The sequence below is a fragment of the Diuraphis noxia genome, unplaced genomic scaffold (genome assembly GCF_037042655.1).
Source record: "Diuraphis noxia isolate RWA-SAM2 unplaced genomic scaffold, SU_Dnox_SAM2 contig0002, whole genome shotgun sequence".
Taxonomy (NCBI): domain Eukaryota; kingdom Metazoa; phylum Arthropoda; class Insecta; order Hemiptera; family Aphididae; genus Diuraphis; species Diuraphis noxia.
Genome location: NW_028301712.1, coordinates 25822782 through 25842059, shown reverse-complemented (window position 1 = coordinate 25842059; position 19278 = coordinate 25822782). Strand labels below are relative to the sequence as shown.

General features: G+C 26.7%; 4 protein-coding genes across 6 annotated transcripts; 2 read left to right on the top strand and 2 right to left on the bottom strand.

Annotated features, from left to right (window-relative positions):
• Window positions 1-111: 111 nt before the first annotated feature.
• On the top strand, window positions 112-4495 carry Surf1 (surfeit locus protein 1). Of its 2 annotated transcripts, none has more exons than XM_015508095.2 (7): window positions 112-306; window positions 1170-1274; window positions 1352-1473; window positions 1534-1725; window positions 1784-1957; window positions 2077-2220; window positions 4143-4495. In XM_015508095.2, exons 1-7 carry the CDS (start codon window positions 241-243, stop codon window positions 4216-4218), a joined length of 879 nt encoding a protein of 292 aa, XP_015363581.2. In that variant the 5' UTR covers window positions 112-240; the 3' UTR covers window positions 4219-4495. The 2 variants fall into 2 exon arrangements, with proteins under 2 accessions (XP_015363581.2, XP_089077558.1); XM_089221432.1 differs by lacking the exon at window positions 112-306 and adding an exon at window positions 606-624.
• Window positions 4496-4846: 351 nt separating this feature from the next.
• pins (G-protein-signaling modulator pins) lies at window positions 4847-14250 on the bottom strand. Of its 2 annotated transcripts, none has more exons than XM_089221431.1 (12): window positions 14232-14250; window positions 8721-8953; window positions 8431-8566; window positions 8188-8330; window positions 7462-7585; window positions 7281-7396; window positions 7041-7207; window positions 6198-6295; window positions 5942-6136; window positions 5637-5714; window positions 5419-5566; window positions 4847-5321 (listed from the first exon to the last, which is right to left on the bottom strand). In XM_089221431.1, the coding sequence occupies exons 2-12, from the start codon at window positions 8930-8932 to the stop codon at window positions 4972-4974; spliced, it is 1767 nt and encodes a 588-aa protein (XP_089077557.1). In that variant the 5' UTR covers window positions 8933-8953; window positions 14232-14250; the 3' UTR covers window positions 4847-4971. The 2 variants fall into 2 exon arrangements, with proteins under 2 accessions (XP_089077557.1, XP_015363562.1); XM_015508076.2 differs by lacking the exon at window positions 14232-14250 and adding an exon at window positions 9429-9695.
• On the top strand, window positions 12326-13792 carry Coq4 (Coenzyme Q4). The gene is made up of 6 exons (XM_015508089.2): window positions 12326-12485; window positions 12574-12670; window positions 12757-12859; window positions 12936-13065; window positions 13129-13222; window positions 13295-13792. The coding sequence occupies exons 1-6, from the start codon at window positions 12326-12328 to the stop codon at window positions 13458-13460; spliced, it is 750 nt and encodes a 249-aa protein (XP_015363575.1). The 3' UTR covers window positions 13461-13792.
• LOC107161595 (E3 ubiquitin-protein ligase CCNB1IP1-like) lies at window positions 13900-18575 on the bottom strand. Its single transcript, XM_089221435.1, has 3 exons — window positions 14746-18575; window positions 14419-14629; window positions 13900-14323 (listed from the first exon to the last, which is right to left on the bottom strand). The coding sequence occupies exons 1-3, from the start codon at window positions 14998-15000 to the stop codon at window positions 14217-14219; spliced, it is 573 nt and encodes a 190-aa protein (XP_089077561.1). The 5' UTR covers window positions 15001-18575; the 3' UTR covers window positions 13900-14216.
• Window positions 18576-19278: the final 703 nt, after the last annotated feature.

The following is a 19278-nucleotide window of genomic DNA, read 5'->3' as shown; positions in this document are numbered from 1 at the left end:
TATACTAACTATAAATGTGATAATAACTTTACTGATAGGTGATAACTCAAAACAATAATAATTATAAATACAAAAGATAATGATAAATAAAAACATATTATTCAATATTAATTTTTGAACTATATAGAAGGAATTGAATATTTTCAATTTTGTTTTTGTCAAATCTCAATTCTCTTCTCCAGTCTCTAGTATATATTAACATATTAGTACTTAATAACTTGGAAGTTATCAAAGTTCATCATGATTTGTAGAAAATATTTTTCAAATTTTTTAGTGAAACAGAATTTTACTTCATCTAAACTAATTGTAAGTTTATGGTTTTTGTGTACAAGTATAGTTTACTTAATACCATGAGTAGCTTTACAATATCTCTGGATTAATATGTTATATTTAACTCTGAATTTATTTATTTTTTAATGTTCATGTTTACTTTTTAAAGTAAGGTTGTTAGTAAGAAATTACTATTGCACAATATTAACTAATAATTTTTAATTCAATATAAAAAATTGTTCGTTGTAAAAGTGGATTAGTTTTATAATTTCTCATTAAATTAACATGTACACTGTGGATGATGCCAAAATACGTTATTTTATATTGTCTACATATTTTGAATGACACCACTTGGTACACATACTTTGTTATTAAATACACTACAATTTGTTATTGTTGCTATTAAGCTATTCATTTTTTGTTAGTGTCCTAATTTTAATTTTTCAGCTCAAAAGATATTTTTTTAATCGTAATTTTCAGTATCATTAATTCAATTATAATAATATTCAGTCGATCTATTAATAAATATATGATAAACTAAATTTGAAATCGGAATTGTGTTGTTCAATGTGTTATGCTTGATGATATTATTTTAACTTATAAAAAATAGTAAAATCAAATGTATTTAAACATAAAATTAGAAATTATATATATATATGTATGCCTTTAAATCTCAATTCTTGCTTGAACTTAATAATAATTTAAAAAAAATTCAAGGTTAACATTTAACCTAAATATTACTGTCTTTCTATATTTGAACACTAATAGTTAATAATTTAGTAATCTGTAAGTAAAATAAAATTATATATTATATGTATTAATACAAAACTATACTGATCAAAACACTGTGCAATTTTTATAAATTATGAACATTTATCTTATCTGTTTTAATTGTTTAGCTAACTAGTTTGACTAAAAATTCTAGTATGACAGCCAAATCAGTTGAATTAAATTCATTTAGTAGAAGGAAAAGTAGTAATACAGATATTGGATGGATTTTACTAGTAAGATTAAAACTTTCCACTTTATTATTTCCACATTATTTATTTTTATTAAATGAAAAATATGATTTGTATTGAAGGTACTACCAATTTCTGCATTTGGACTGGGTACATGGCAAGTTAAACGAAAAATATGGAAAGAAAATCTGATTCAAGAACTCAAAACTAAAACTACACTCCCTGCATTGGACTTTCCGGAAAAGTAAGAATCTTTTCCTGTTTTATTATAGTCAAATATTATTTAGCTTCTTAATTTTTATAGCGAAGAAGAACTTACAAAACTTGAATATCGTAGAGTAAAAGTTGTAGGTGAATTTGACCATTCAAAAGAATTGTACTTAGGTCCTAGATCCTGTTTAACTGATGGTGGAGCTGAGAATAGTAACGGATTATTTTCTGGATCTACAAAAAGTGGTTATTATGTCATCACACCTTTTAAACTGTCAAATAAACCGTAAGAAATGTTTTCATTCATATAATTTCACTTATATACTAATAGTAATTGTTTTAAGTTTCTCAATTTTAGTGAACCGTGGTTGGGTTTCTATGAAAAATAAAAATCCTGCATCTCGAATTTCTGGCCAAGTTGCAGGTGAAATTGAACTAGAAGGTGTCGTTCGGTTAACTGAACCAAGACCTCAGTTTGTATCCAAGAATGTAGCAGATTCTCGTTTTTGGGCATATAGGTACATATTTATACGATTTTTAAATCTGGTTGCAATAATATGTTTAAAATATTTGTTTTAAAAAAATTCATTGAACTAAATATATAGATCAATAATTTAGTATCGATTTATTATTATAGAGATTTAGAGGCAATGTCAAAATTAGTTGATAGTGAACCTATTATGATTGATGCTGTAATTGAATGTAGTATTCCTGGAGGTCCAGTTGGCGGTCAAACAAATATTTCATTGAGAAACGAACATGTCTCTTATATTATTACTTGGTAAGATAAATAATTTTTCATATTATTTCTTATTTTCAAATCCATCTTAAATATATATTCTGATTTGGATTGAATTCCAGTTTTTATTTTATTTATTAAATTAATTTTAGTTTTTTGGTGCCTGGTGTGACAATTAACATTTAAATTAATTGTTTAATACTAAACCAATCATAACAAAATATTTTGTTTGTATATTTACTGTAAATTTGTGATCCAAAAAATTTAAAATTTAAATTAATATTAATTTTCAAGTGCGTCTTGAAAAATAAAAATAAAATTAAGAAATAGGTATAGAAATGTTTACATAAAACCAGTTTTATATGAAATCAATGTTTTTTTATGTAACAAAAAAAAAATATGAATAAATAACAATTGATCGCATTCATGACATTTTGGCTAAAAGTTTATATTATGGATAAGCCATATAATATCCAAAATATTTTTACTATTATTGAACTATTTATAAAAAATTTTAATTATTTTTTAGCTGTTTTTTGATAATTGTTGAAGTGGAAAAGAGCTTGACATTTGAATACAAGGTTCCTCATAAATTTGTTGTAATAACAATTTGAAAAAAATATTAAAGATATATAGACAGAATTTTGTATATGAATTTAAAGTCGAAATTTGTATATGGATAAAACATTTTAAACAACGTTTCTCATAAGTAGTTAATAATGTAACTAAAAAATCTAAAAATAATGTTATCATAAAATCTTGGTATTTTAAATTCAAATTTGGACAAAATAATCAGATATTTATATTAAGAATCACAATGTTAGTTTTTTTTTTTGTAAAACAAAAATATTTTTCACAGGGATTTATAAAATTATAAATTAAACTATATGCACTGACATTTCCAAAATATTTTAATTAATTTTAATATTTTTAAACTACTATTTATTTATACTATGAACTATCTGCACTGTTCAACAGCTAGGTGGTATTTACTCATAAATTACCTAATCACAACAATAAAATATCATTGAATTATAGACTATTATGTGATGAATATAATTAATTCAATGTATTTGGTCAAATTTAATCAACTTTCTATCATACTTCTAGAAAACTAATTTGCTTTAACAATAATATCAAAAAACATATGTTGTAATTACTTGATATAGACCAACTGTGCTTCGAGTCATTTTTTGTATTCAATGATAAATTATTGAATTAAAATTTGTGACATCCATTACAGTTACCCACTTGACACCTACTGAACAGCATAGCAGTATTAACTTGCCCATTTTAGATTCTGAGCGGAGCAATGAATGTATTGATTTTACCATTACGTGTGTTTTTTTTTTGTGTCTGTCATCACGTTTTGGGGCAGTAAAAGTGTTAAGACAAATAAACCATTTCCGCTCAGAATCGTTTTTCGTACACAATGATATATCATTGGATTCAAATTTAGTTCCATCCATTACAGTAACCCAATTGTAACCTACTGTACAGCAGAGCGACATCCACTTTCCCGCTTTTTTATTTTATGTTTTTAATTATATTCACCTGAGTAATTATTTGCTAAAATTCCACAAATTGTTTGACATGAGTCTAATACTCTAATACCATTTTTATTAAATTTGATGTTATTAGAAGTAACTTCCTGAAGTCATGATCGCTTTTTTATATTCACTGTGGAAAATATATGTTTATTTCATATTGTTAAATTGTCTTCTATAGTTCTATATTATACAATTATTATACTGTCTCAGTAGAATATACTAGTTCTGAGAATTTGAAAACCCTTCTACCGCTCACTGTATATGCTGCTATAAGTAAGATGCACATCCAGGTTGACACCCGGTATATTTTACTTTTAGACAGAATATAGACTACAGATAGTACAGATTTATTGTAGTTATTTAAATATTAATATTTATGTATAATAAAATATATTGTTTTATTAATTATTACAGGTATGGTTTAGCAATTGCAACAGGATATATGTGGTATGCAAAATATTCACATGCATTAAGATCAATTATCAAATAAAAACTATTAATTTATGTATCTCAGTCAAAATAAACATACTAAAAATAATTTTAAGTATTATTCATCAGCTATTTGTTCCACAATTATTGTGGAAATATAAATTATTTATACTTTACTATGGTCAAATTAAGAAGAATAAATAGAATTTAAAAAAACTAAATTTTATTATGCTTAAAGTTATATATATTAACTATTAGTATAATATTTTGTTTTACAAATTATATGTTTATATTAAAAAATATATATATATCTAAATAATAAATATATTAAAAATGTATATGGACTAATTTAATTATTTTTTATTATGTCATGTTTAAACTAATATGGCATAGAATTATATGAGTATATAATGTATGATACTATTAGAATATTAGTGCTAATTTTTAAATCTTAAATTAAGTATAATATATAAAAAAATTATCATAATAATAGCATAACCTAAGAATGATAAAACTCTATCATTAAAATAATAATACAACAACTGATAGTAGCTCATCTATAAAATTAATTATTTGTATAAATATGATATATATATTATTATTAAAAAAGATCATTTTTTATGCTAGAAATATATGATGGAAATTTTTATAAATAAATATTACCTACAATCAATAATTTAACAATATCATTAACAGATATATAATATAATTATTCAATTATAATGTTCTTATAAAGTAGAAAAAAACCAAAATTAAGACAAAAAAATATTTTTATAATATAAATAACCTGTTGTTAATACTTAAAAACTATACATTAATTTCGTTTTGGCATTGGAACACTTGCTCGTTGGTCTTCCATACGACCCGATTGAAGGCGCATAATTAATGTAAAAAAGTCTTCATCAGGTACAGTTGGTCCTCGGTTTGGTGTACGTTGTGACTCTCCATCACTGCTAATATTGGAGACAGGTAGCTCACTACGTTGATCTTCCAACCGTTCACCTTGGCATCTCATAAGAAGTTCTAAGAAGTTATCATCAGGTTCGCTATCAGGTTTTGCAATGCCAGGAAGTTGTTCCAGTTCTACTCTTTGTTCATCCATACGCTTACTCTGCATACCTGCTATCATGTCTAACAAGTCATCTTGACTTTCAACATGTCCACCTGTTAAAAACATTATAAATAAGACTTTATAATGTAAATTTATAAACACATAATGTGGCACTAAAAAAAAAAAAAATAATAATAATAAAATACTAACCAATTTGGGAAATTAATTTGTTCGCATTCTGATTTTCTTTATCTTCTAAATTTCTTGAGGAACCAAGAGTACAACGTTGATCATCCATACGTCCAGCTTGAAATCGTGATAATAAATCAAAGAATGGATCATCTTCAGTATTTTCAGACTATTTAAAATAATAAAAGAGATATTAATAAACATAATAAATGAATGTAATGAATAATGTAATCCTATACCTTTTTAGAAACTGATGAAGTAGACTGATAAATCTTGTCGTTAGAACTGGGTACTTTACCTTTGTTGTCAGGAGTCAACTAGAATTATTAATAAATAATATTTCAAAACCAATTTTTAATCATAAAATAAACATAAAATAAAAGCATTTTTTTTATTTGCAAATTTTAAACTACTTGATTACTTGATATAACATCAGTGCATGCCAAAATGTTTTAACTGAACATCATAAAAATAATTATGTATTATGTTACATGAAACACAATGACAAACATTTACTAGACACACATAAACATGCACACACTACCTTAAGTAAATCAAGCTGTTCCATGCTTTGACGCCTCACCCGATAACGTCGAAGTTGAGGTGAAGGCTGAGTGTTAGAGATGGTATTCAACAATTCTTTACTGTCTGGTGAAAGTTGTCCATTTGACATACCCAAAGATTTTTTAATATCAACTATATTTATTTGTGCAGTTGCCTGACCAACTGTATCGCCAATCTAAAAAAAAAAAAAAATGTTATATAATTGTAACCAATATAATTAAGTTATTGGTTATTACTTCTTTTGATATTTCCAAGTGTTTAGAAGCAAAATATAATGCTTTTTCGTGATTCCCTAAAGCCAGATTTACATTTCCTAAACTCCAGCAAGCTCTTCCTATAATTGAGATGAAAATTAATTCAATATTTAATTTTTACAATTACCTTAACACATTTTTAATACATTGTTAACTTTAATTAAATCTATCATTGAAATAAAATAGGATTAATAAAACTAAACAATATCTCATTCATAAGATTAATTTTAGGTGGAAACCTGATTTTGATCCCCTTTGGTTAGACCAGTACCCTCAGATCAGGGGTCATCAACTGACAGATCATGAACACTTTTTTATGGACCTTTATTTGCGGATTAGTTATTAAGTTTTTAAAATTTTTATAATATAAATAAATATTAACTATAAATGTATCATATAAAATTTAGATTACAAAGAATTATTTAAGTGATAGAAAATAATCTGTATTTCTATATTCATAAATGGGGAAGCCTATGTTGGGATGTTAATTATAAATCGGATAATGGTTTGATAAAAGTCAATAAAACTGTCAGGGACCGCGGCCAGTTTAGTGAGTTTCAAAACGGATCTCCATAGAAATTAGTTAGTGACCCCTTCCTTAGATAAACCAATATTTGTAATTGAGTTTTTGTTTCTAAAAATCGGGAATGGCTAAAATTGTTTTACTAAGTTAACAAAAGCAATATTTGAGTTAATTTTTTATAGGAGGTTGTTAGAACAATAAAGTGATGATGCATCCAAGAAATTCCAACAATATCAAGTTTAAAATAAGACTTACAACTAGGATAGAATATTTATATTTATACATTTTTAACAATGTTTTACCTTCACCAATCCTATCATGTAATTTTTGAGCTATGTCTAAATGTCTTAAATGATAATCAACAGCTATATTGTAATCTCTCAATAATGTATAAGTATTTCCAAGACTATAACATGCTTGGGCTTCAACTGCTCGATCTTCCAATTCTTGAGCAAGGATCAATGTTCTCCTAATTAAACATTAAAATTACTATTTATCTTATTAACGATTATTTTAATAAGTAACTTTTTTTTATATTTTACTTATAATGATCTGCTGCTTCTTCAAATTCCCCAAGAAAAACATGAGAATTTCCTAGATTGCTATTAGCTCTTCGCTCAGCTGATTTGTCACCAAATTCTCGAGCAATTTTCAATCTCTGAACATAAATAACATTTAGATTATGATGATATAATGTATAAGTAGCTTTAAAAACAACATTACCTCTTCATGATATTGAATAGCTTCTTTAAAGTTACCTAATAAATAATAAGTGTTTCCTAAATTACCACAAGCTCGACCAACAGCTGCACGATCATTGAGCTCTTTCATTAACTTTAAATTTTCTCTGCAAAAAATATTCATAGAAATATTATCGTAAATTATTCATAAACAATAAGGTTTTAGTTTTTTAATTGAAGATTAAACATAATAGATAAACAAAATAAGGAACTTATCGATTATTTAGACTACTTATAAGATTTTCCATTATCATAATAATTCTCTTACTACAGGTTAATAGTGAATTATATTATTTTAAGACAATTTATGTAACTTACAAAATAAAATAGTTCTACCCAACAAAACTTAAACTATAAATTATAATAATTATATACTAAAAAATCAATTCCCTGCAACATGCATATAAAACCCACCTACTCATTTCTTTAGCAAAATACTATGGTCAATACTTTTGCCACAAAAAACATTTTTTAAAGTAATAATCCCGAATATTTAGATTAAAATGCCCTTTACTGGCTTTATGCTCAACATTTCAAGTTTAGTAAGGTAGAACTTCTTCTATTGTTTTGTCTTATAGATTACAAAATCGCCTTAAAGTAATTAATATAATGCAATGTTAACCTAAGATAATCGTAATAAGATAAGTATATTGTATAGGTAGTCTTAATAAACGACAAATAACTGATATAATAAAAATATATTATTTACTCATAATATTTAACAGCTTGTTCGATGCAAACTTTTACTTCTTCCGGAAACTCTCCTGGATCTTGCTGACCTACTCTTCCTATATGTTTACCCTTAGCATGATACACATTTCCCAAATTGTATAAGGCTCGTCCTTCACTCAACTATTAAATTCATTAAAACAATTTTATTAATTAACAAAAAAATACTTGAGGGGAAAATTTAGTCAGAAGTATACAATTTTTAATTAAAAATAAAACTGACTTTATCTCCCAATTCTCTTGCAATTTCTAAATGACGTTTACAACAAATCATAGCTTCATCGAAATTGCCCATTACTTTCAACGTATTTCCCAAGTTTCCACTAGATTTAGCTTCTCCTGGTTTATCTCCAAGTGTTCTTAATAAATCATTCAAAAACAAGTATTTTAAAACTGCTTTATTGTGATAATTTAATATATTAATACAAATTGGCAACAAATCCAACAAAAAGGAAAGTATTAAATTTTAATTATCTTTATTAAGACCATTAAATAAATATAAAATATAAATACCTTGCTAAAGCCAAATCAAGCTTATGAAAGTGCAATGCTTTTGGATAATCCGCTAAATAAAAATAAGCATTGCCTAATTGACTGTATATAGCACTAAGAGTACGTAAGTCATTTGTTCCTGCTTGAACAGCTGCTTGGAAGAATGCTACCCCTGAACGACAGTCCCCTGCTTTACACAGTCTTTCACCTTCCAAAGCCAATTCCAAACACATGTTTCCAGCATCCCTAGGATTCTATAACAGTACAAACTTGAGTATAAATTTTGTTACATAAAATAACAATCGTTGATTGGCTTATTATTTAAGCATATACAATACATTCTCAGTTACCTACATTAGCCTTTAATTTATGAAGTTTTTAATATTTATCAACTACATAGATATGTATACCAAATACTAAGCCCGCTATCGATTTATTTTCAAATTATGTTAACACAATTGTTCATAAGAGTAAAATCATAAAAATTATAAACTCAAATTTTTCTGAATAAATAATAACATGGGTGAAAAATGATTATAATATGTTGTCATAAAAATGCATTAGTGCATTAAAATAATGCCCTGTAGTTCTAATGTGCATTTAGTCGAACAAAATAATAACCAACCGAGTGAGTAAAAAAGTTTTGATTCAAAATAATTTTTATTTAACTAACATAAAATATACATAATATTAAAAAATATTTATAATGATGTAGGTCACTTGTCTTACTTGATCTTCTGAATTGTCAGACATTATAAGTTTCAAATAGAATAGTATTCACAATCCGTTCAAAATACAGCACATACAAATTTCATGTCAATTAAATATACATTTGAATTGTTGTATTAATGAATGATTATAAGAATTTAAATTTAAATCCAACAGTAACACATACAAGATTCAAATATATAGTATATACTACCAAGTATTGAATGTATTACCAAAATGTATCTAAAATTAATATTTATTGTTATTAATTAATAATACATTGATATTACATATAATATTATTGTATATAATTTGAAAGAAGAAGTAAACAATAATTTTCAACCAATTATGTCAAGACGATAACAACTCGTTGATAATATCAACAAATCGGTATGGATCCATACAGAATTGTGGATGAGGTCACGAATGGACCGTAACAGGAAAAAATGTTCACTATCCATGACGTCATTATGACATATTTTATCAATAGTATCAGATACCACAATCACAGAATATATGAAATTTAATATTAATTAAATATACATTTCATATATTTTGTGCCACAATAACATATAATATATAAAATATATAATGACGTAGGACATATTATACAAAAAATTTTAAAATTCCGGTAAAAAAAAAATAAAGATCTTAGCAAAAAAAATTAAGTCCTTTAAAACTATATTATTTTAATTTCTATCAAATAAGTAGGTTACAAACTAATGATTGAAATCATTGTTTTTTGTATTGATATTCAATTATATTTCAAATTTATAATTCAAATGTTTTTTTTTTTTTTAATCTTATGTATTTTCTATATTTTTTTAATAGTAATATTAATTCGCAATTTTTCTTGGTATTCTTGTCGTATGCGGTCTACCGCACACTTGTCATCTACCGCACATGTTCCTATAATGTTATATGCGGACTACCACACGTCCACACACTTTTTATCTACTAATGATCATTTTCAACGTTTCGACGGCAATGACAATTAAGTTTTATCTTAACGATGTGATTCCTATATCAATAATGAAATACCTGCTAATTGCTATAATAAAATTTGGGTGCTGCCAAAATCGTGACTGTAGTCGTAAACATATAAGATCAGTTCAGTTTGTGCTGTAATACCTACGCGATCAGTTTATTTAATACACTATTTAACATTATGTTAGCCAAACATTTAAATTTCATTATCCAATCAGAGAAAAATACCATAGCTTTTTTAAAGGAAAAAGGACTTATTGAAACCGATAATCATCCTTGTGTACACTGTGGTTCGCTAACCAAATATTATATTCGCAAAAAAACGGGGAAAAGAACGAACACAATAATTTTGGGGTCCATATTTTATTTTTGCGGGGGAGCCCAAATTTTTTTGGCTTCGCCACTGATATGACGTATAAAAACATGTGTGGTAGACCGCATATGACATGTAGAAACGTGAGGTAGACCGCATACGGCAAGAATACCTTTTTCTTAAAACTAAAAACCAGGAAATTAATGATAATTAATTAAAATAAATTTTGAAACGTCAATACTTTCGGAAAAATAAATTCTACAAAATTGCTATGGTCAATTTTTTTGGAAATAATTAAATAAAAATATATATTTTTTTAACTATTTTATCAAAATAATAAAATAAATTAAAATATGAAAAAATTGTAGTTCTTATCCCTGCGAGTCTTATTACAAAACCAGAATTCCGATATTATCACCATTATTTCGGGAGATAGGTATCGGGTAAATGGGTAAATCCTCACGGGACACTCTGTATATATAATATTCTGATATTCTTATAACATAACTTCTAACTTTTAAGTTATAATAGTATTGCACAATAAAGGAGTTCACTTAAAAGTTAAAAATTAAAAATTAAAATGAATTATTCTTAATGATTAAATTTTAGTTAAAATTATAATTTATATAAAAATTCAAAAATTCAAAATTTCTGACTTCAAATTAAAATGTTTTTAAAATTTAAAAGTGCATTGCCGCATTGGTAAAGATTAAAAATTAAAGACATAAAACGAAACATTATTTCAGATTTCTAGAGTAAATAATAAAAATAATCCTGAATTCAGAAGCTTAACAAATGTAAAAAATTGAATTATTTAATATTTATATTAAATAATAATAACTATATTTTTTTGTTAACAATTAATAGTTATTTAGTTATCAGAATTATCAATTTTTTCGATAACAGAAATATATATTATTATTTTTCATGGTTTAATTTTAATACCTACCATGAAGATTGGAATTATAGTCTTATTATTATTATTATAGTCTTCATGTTTAATACTATAATCATTTATTTTCGTTTTTGGTTATAAATTTATAATTTCGTTATTTGGATTCTTCATAATAGTTTTCGTTTAATAACGGTTTTTAAAAATTTTTCACTAACGTTTTCAATCCTTGCTTAATTTTATAAGATTAAGGCCAACTTGATGAATATTTTCTATTAGCTGACTGTTATCATTGATAACAGACGCCATTAATCATCTGAATTTGTATATTTATCAAGAATTCAAGATATAGTATTGATGACATCTTTACCCGTGGGCCGTGGCCCGTGAGCAGTCAGTCAGTCAGTGCCCGTGCCCGTGAGTCAGTGACATTGACCAAAATTGTAGAATCGCAGAGTAAATATTTCATATAAGAGAATAATAAATATCAATAATTATTTATTATTAATACCGTTGGCCAACACTATCAATATCCAATGAAAATAGCGTCAAGTCAATCGTTGATTAATTTTAATAACACAAATTAAAATACTATTTTAATTTAACACTAAGAAATTCGTAGTCTTTTTAATGAAAATAATTATTATTACTATAATAGTTACTACGGATTAAGATCAATTTTAAAATTTTTTTAGATCAAGTTCACAATACCTATTTTAATTCAAAATGTTGAAAAAAAATATCATTTTAAATAATCAAATGCACCGATATATGTCTGATTTTGTAACCCAATATAACGAAAATCATATACCCACCACACCAATACAAAAATTATTATTATCAATCGGTTCTGCAACTGTTTCATTGTTTGATCCTCAAAGAGCAGGTAATAATACTTTAATAAATTGGAAAACTAATTTTATTATATATTTATATTGGCTTTTTAAAAAAACTATATACCTATTGTATTTTAGATATGATTGCCACTATGGGTGAAACTACTGGAACGCATGCATTGAAATATATAAGAGATAAAATGATTAATAATCCTGAAGGCAACGAAATATTACAGTATATAGTATTAAATTCTTAAAATTATCTGTATATTTCTATTCTGTTTTTTATAGATTATAATTCCATAAAATTCTTTTTTGAAGGTTACAACCACGAATTAACACGTCTACAGTTGATCTTGAAAAGCTAAAATACATGCCAAAGAATACTCTCGGATATGCTTACTTTAAATTTTTAGATGATAATGTATGTTAAGATATTTTTAATATTTTGATATTATATCAATGAAGTGCAAAGCCGTAAATATTCCATTTTTGTCTAGAAAGTAACCCCAGACTCCCGAGGATCAGTACAATTCATTGACGATATTCAATTAGCATATGTAATGCAAAGATACAGAGAAGTACATGATTTATTTCACACCGTGTTGGGAATGCCTACAAATATGTTAGGTAATGTGGTGTTTTCTTATTTATTAAATATTAATGTGTAATATATATACTATCGTTATTTAGGAGAAGTAACAGTAAAATGGATTGAAGCATTTCAGACAAAGTTACCTATGACTCTAACTGGAGGTCTTTTTGGAGCTGTACGACTTAAACCAAAGTAAACATTTATATACTTAATATACTTCTACTCTAGATTGTTCAATTTAATGCCCATTTACATAATTTTCAGGCAAAGAGAACAGTATGTAAAACATTATTTACCATGGGCTATTCAAACAGGACTAAACAGTAATTTTTTGCTAAATATTTATTTTGAAAAACGATGGGAACAATCAATAGAAGAACTACAAAAAGAATTAAATATAAAACCTTTAGAAATAATTGATTTAAAATGAAAATTGTTGCTGTATGGCTGTGCCTTAGTAGTTTTAGTATCTTGTATTGTATTTTTTTTTTTCTAACTTAGTATAAATTTATTCATTTGACTTAATCAATGTTTGGGGCAAATACAAATTCTGTAAAATAAAATAAATATTAATTTAGTTTAAAGTAAAAAAAATAATGTTATAGGCGCACTGACCATTATGTGCTTCAAATGTTTTAGGCTGGAGTTGGGCCATAGGAATTTGTTCTGTTTTTGTGGATTTTATGGTATTAGAAATAAGTTGAAGTTTAAGAGACTCATACTTCGACTAAAATATAATTATAATTTTAATTTTACAATGAACTAATATTTTTATATTGATTTCATATTCAATTTGCTTCTTTTATATAACAATGATTACCTATCTATATATTAATAAGAGATATTTGAAATTGAAATACCTACTCAACTCCTAGGTATCTAAAAATTAAAATTAGTATTTAATATAGTTTTTGAAAATTTATAATCTATATCTATACTACGTGTTCAATTAGCCGGCAACTAAATCGTGAAATGTAAAATATAAATTATAATTAAGGTAACCTAACCTAATCTTAGGATGTAAAACAATATTATTCTTTAAAAGTACAATCATTTTTATGCTCCTTAGTAATTGATGACACTTTAACTATATGTGTGACTATGATTGCTATTTTATGAATTTGGTAATTATTAAAAGTGTATACATATTAAATCCTAATGGGTATAATATAATGTTCTGTTAATTTTATTTTATTATTACTTGAACTTGATGTAATATTCTACTTTTTTCGATCAGCTTCTCTTCTATCTCTTGGGTTTTTCGTCTTTGTAATTCAGCATCTTTCAAAGCTGCTATAAATGTAATTGTACACTAGTTATAAATAGATAATAATTTACATTGCATACATATATATTTTATTATCATTTATTCCTAAAAGTATACTTGCACTCAGATTTTTTTGTTTCAATTAAAATATGCTTTTGAAACTGACACTCCATGGTTTCTATATCGATTTTAACCTGTTCATATTTTGCTTGAAGTCTTTTCATGTAACTAGTCTGAATGATTTTTTCTTGAGTCATTTGATAATTCCAAAAAGAAACTGCTCGTAATGATATATCCATTACAACTTCTGGTCTTAACCCACACAGTATCATCTACAATTTTAAATAAAACATTACGAAAGCTTAAGCATTGCTTAAATTTACGTTTTTCGAATAGCTAGGTATTAGGTACAAATAAATAAGGTACGCTATATAGTTAAAATACATACAGATTTAAAAGATTCGTCAGGATTTAAGTTTATCTGAACAATGTCCAATCGTCTATTTAGGACTTCATTACAGCACGGGCACTTTTTTTCACGATTAAATGCTCGACTACCATCGTAGTCACAAAATATATGTGAGCAACTCGTTACCCATGCAAAGGTGTTTAAAGCCTTACGACATTTTTTGTAATTACAGACTAAATTCATTTCAGTCATTTTCAAATGTTTATATTTGAATATTTCAACAATAAATTGCATGAGTGCAACGAATAAGTAATAACGATCTCACATTTTCACTACAGAGTGATTAATATTTAATAACCACATTTGTATAACCACCTAACCAGCGGTAGAATAGTGGAATATTTAATCTATTATGGCGGGTTGAGAACACATTACACGGAATATGTAAAAAAAAAGGTCCACCAGAAATTATTACTTTCTACCACTACTGTGATACTGGTCAGTGGTCACTGACGCACTCGCACTATATGGAAAAAGAAAATCCCATCTGTAGTTACGTCGATGGGTATTAATGTCCATTGTAAACATTCATTTACTCGGGGATAATAGAGTCATGTGCCTATGCTGTCGGGTTATATGGTAGGTACAATCGTTATTTTGGTAGTAAGTGGACGACGTAACAAGGCCAACAATGAACTAGCGTCTAGCACAGAATAAAAAAGTACAACTATCCCGTTGGTAATCACTAAGATGTAAACAATAATACTTGTAATTTGTATTTTGTAACTGCTTGTCTGTATGTACTATGTATGGCTTTTTCTTTCATTCGTATTCTATATAAGTAAGTTAAGTGTAAAATTAAAGTAAATTCGTAAACACCAAAGACATAGCATACGAAAAATAGAGACTAGATCACGAATTAATAGATATCTGACTTCGTTGAACACGTCGAGTACACAGAAATCTGATGAGGAACTCTTAGAAATCGCTCTCCCTTTTTTTATAATAATAAACACAATAGGAAATAATTATGTAACGATTTAATAGCTAATAAATACAAAAGATATAGTAAAAAAAATTAAAAAATATGTCATTGAATCATAGTCAATAATATTATTAAAATAAACAATATATATTATACATATATCGCCATCTTGGATGACTTGTTAGGAACATTTTTAAAAAATAGAAAAAAAAATCTTATATTTATAAAAGAAAACCCCATTGTATAAATTATCATCACTGTAACTTAATATTTTAAGCTATAGCATTTAAAAAATTTTAGAGATAATGTTTTAGCAAAAATGTACCAAGTTTTATAAACTTGTTTCCGTTCCCCGTTCGATGATAAAGGGAATCTAGTTGGTGCATTGAGCATGTCAACATTTAAAATCTCAATAGGCAGTTTATAAAAACACTGAGTAAACAATAAAACATTAAACGAAAAACGTGAATTTTTACGCGAAATCAATTTTGGATATTGATGTAACTCTAAAAAAAATACCGTTGATACGTGACATTTTCACTGATTTTTTATATTGGGGTTTTATATAGGTACTTCATACAATTTTCATATCTTTTTAGTTACTTATAGACATTTGAAATTTTCAATACCCTTTGAGTAAAAAAACTTAAAAATTTAATACAAGGTTCCTAATGGCTAATATATTATTATAATGGTAATTAAAATTAAAAATACATAATCACAATAATAAGCAAAATAACTAATAAATATTTAATAGGCCGTATAATACCTAACGATTTTTTTTTTTGTATTTGCGATATCGAAAAACTAAAAACGATGTTACAATTGTTACACAGTAAGTGTTCTTTTTACATTGTGAAAATTTCGTCTCTTAGTTATGACTACAACCTGAGTAGTTCTATCCCACTTAAAATAGTTTTTGGTAAGGTGTGCGTTTCTAAGACGAAGACAACATATTATGCGGGTATAGCTCAAATTTTAACACAATAAGTAAAAATCACGAAAATTTGCAAATTAATTTGAGTTAGAAATTCATAAACAATTATCTTTTTTAAACTCAGATTTGAAAATTCAATACAAAATTCTTTAAAAGTTTGTCTACTTTTAATAAAAAAAAAATGTCTGCTAGAAAATCTAATTAAAAAAATTAGAAATTTAAATAAAACAAGACACATTTGTCTGAACATTTAAACTTCACATTTTAACGACAATGGATATTCACTCAATTTCAGTATAGCAGAGCGATATACATCCACTTACGACCACTTACCCGTTTTTTAAAATTCACATTTTATCATACCTTGTTAATATTTTAATCTTTATTTTATATTAAAAATCTGAAACCACATAAATTATGTAGGTGCATAAAAACATACATATTTATATGTAACTATTTTTGTTACCTACACATAATTTTTTATAAAAATGTAACATTTTATTTTTAAATTGAGCTACCACGAACACCCAACATGAAGTTCGCGGACTCCTAGGGGGCTGTGAACAGGAGCGGATAGGCCCACCGGGAACCGGGACTTTCCCGGTGCGCCCCCGTATTACCGCCTACCGGCGCCCCCTTCCAATATGCAGTGGTGTAAATTTTTCCAAAATGGAATCCATAGGGCTTTTTACGTTTAGGACCTTCAATTAATTTTTACTTAGCGTCTAAGCAAATTTGTATTCTGTATGAAATACCTATAACATGTATAATCAAAATAAATTTTTAAGTTTTCAAAAACTTAGTTATTGAATTATTTTATATTATTCATCTTTCATCTATATCTAATATCTGTGTAATTGTTTTTAGGTTTCATTGGAAAAAAAGTTTTGGTATCCCTGATTGTATACCATATATAGTAAAATAATTAATGTCGCCCCATAAATATTTTCCCGGTAAATTTTTTTTTGCCTATCCGCCTCTGGCTGTGAATAGTGTGAATCACAGTTTAAGAACTTATAGTATAGATGATACGGTTCTATTAGCTAGCACCGAAAGTGAAATGGCTAGTTTTCTTGAAAAAGTTTAGTGTGGATGCTGGTCTCAAACTAAACAGAGCAAAGTCTTATTTATTTATTGTCTTATTCTGTGGCAAAGTGTTCAATAATGACGGTAGATAGAGCGGAAATCCTACCCGCACACTTCGAATTAATCCCAGATATAGAACGTAAAGAAAATGTAATTTACTTAGGAGCACGTATATCAATCAAAGGTGGTTCTGAGGAGGAAATAAAACGCAGACTAGGGATGGCCAAGCAGGCACGGCACTAGAATTTTTTTCCAGGGGGGGGGCAGAGTGGGGCAAATAATTTTTTTACATGGGCTAAAATTGTTTCAACAAATGCTCAGGTTATTTAAATGAAATATAAATATTTTTGTATCATATAACATAATATAGCTATTACTGAAGTGGCGTGTTTAGGGGTGGGCCCGGTAGGCATGTGCCCACCCACATTTTTATAGAAGTACTAGACTAGTGTACGTCCGATGCTCGATAAAAAATGAAAATGTGATTTATAAATAGTTAGAAAAAAATTGTTTTGATTAGGTCAAGTATTACGATGAGAATGTATTGCAGTATGAGCAACGTATAATAATTATACGTGGTGGTAAGAATAATGTAATAATAATAATTGTTAGGAAGACCATAAATAAGAAAATCATGCGTTCATAGATGAATTTGCCACGAATAAAAACCGTAGATTAATCTTTTTCTTTATAATTATGCCATACATTAAAAATATTTAATATTGATTTGATTACACGACACTCTAATACACTGATGTCTTATTCAGTATACATTACACTGTATAGTGTATCGAATATAAACATAATAAATAATTCTACAATCACGGCATGTAATAATCTGATAAAATGTCCCAACTGCTTTAAAAATAAAACACAATTATAATCGATTGCATATAGCAAAAATATAAAATCATAGGATTATCTAATGTAATAATCTAATTTTAATATTATCATTTATTTTCTACCTATTTAAAAATAGACTGTAAGTCATACGTCAGGCGTTGCATGTTGACGCATTGATACGCCACGTCGACGTCACACGCCCGTATAAAATATTAATATTATATATATTTATATCAGTTTTTAAAACGCCAAAAACTTAATACACAAGTTTTCGAAAATACAAAAGTATTTCATAAATTAAAAATTTTTAAAAACTGAAAAGGAATATTTCATAAATTCTTTGATGTAGGTCTTATTTAAAAATAATATATTATAACTTTATTATATCGTACATATTTTTCAGTAGGGGGGCTGATCTGTTTTCTGGGGTGCTAGAGCCCCCCTTGCCACCCCTTGGCGCCGTGCCTGTGGCCAAGTCAGCTATTACTAAACTGTATAGGATATGGAAAGACCATAACATAAGGAAAGAAACAATGTTATATCTGATGAAAACGCTGGTTTTTCCTATAACAACATAATACGGCTCAGAATCATGGACTATTAATGCATCTTGCAGAAGAAAAATAGAATCTTTTGAAATGGCATCGTATCGAAAAATGCTGCGTATACCATGGACAGATTACAGAACAAATTCGTCAATATTAGAAGAATTGAGAATACA

Excerpts from the sequence above, each read along its gene's own strand:
- Surf1 (XM_015508095.2), top strand. The coding sequence starts at position 241 with ATGATTTGTAGAAAATATTTTTCAAATTTTTTAGTGAAACAGAATTTT. Across the intron at positions 307-1,169 it reads TTACTTCATCTAAACTAATT|CTAACTAGTTTGACTAAAAA; the intron begins GTAAGTTTATGG and ends TTAATTGTTTAG. Across the intron at positions 1,474-1,533 it reads GCATTGGACTTTCCGGAAAA|CGAAGAAGAACTTACAAAAC; the intron begins GTAAGAATCTTT and ends TAATTTTTATAG.
- pins (XM_015508076.2), bottom strand. The coding sequence starts at position 9,452 with ATGTCTGACAATTCAGAAGATCAA. Across the intron at positions 5,715-5,941 it reads AACAGCTTGATTTACTTAAG|TTGACTCCTGACAACAAAGG; the intron begins GTAGTGTGTGCA and ends TAATAATTCTAG. Across the intron at positions 5,322-5,418 it reads CAAATTAATTTCCCAAATTG|GTGGACATGTTGAAAGTCAA; the intron begins GTTAGTATTTTA and ends TGTTTTTAACAG.
- Coq4 (XM_015508089.2), top strand. The coding sequence starts at position 12,326 with ATGTTGAAAAAAAATATCATTTTAAATAATCAAATGCACCGATATATG. Across the intron at positions 12,486-12,573 it reads GTTTGATCCTCAAAGAGCAG|ATATGATTGCCACTATGGGT; the intron begins GTAATAATACTT and ends ATTGTATTTTAG. Across the intron at positions 13,223-13,294 it reads GCTGTACGACTTAAACCAAA|GCAAAGAGAACAGTATGTAA; the intron begins GTAAACATTTAT and ends CATAATTTTCAG.
- LOC107161595 (XM_089221435.1), bottom strand. The coding sequence starts at position 15,000 with ATGCAATTTATTGTTGAAATATTCAAATATAAACATTTGAAAATGACT. Across the intron at positions 14,630-14,745 it reads CTGACGAATCTTTTAAATCT|ATGATACTGTGTGGGTTAAG; the intron begins GTATGTATTTTA and ends TTAAAATTGTAG. Across the intron at positions 14,324-14,418 it reads TGAAACAAAAAAATCTGAGT|CAGCTTTGAAAGATGCTGAA; the intron begins GCAAGTATACTT and ends TTACATTTATAG.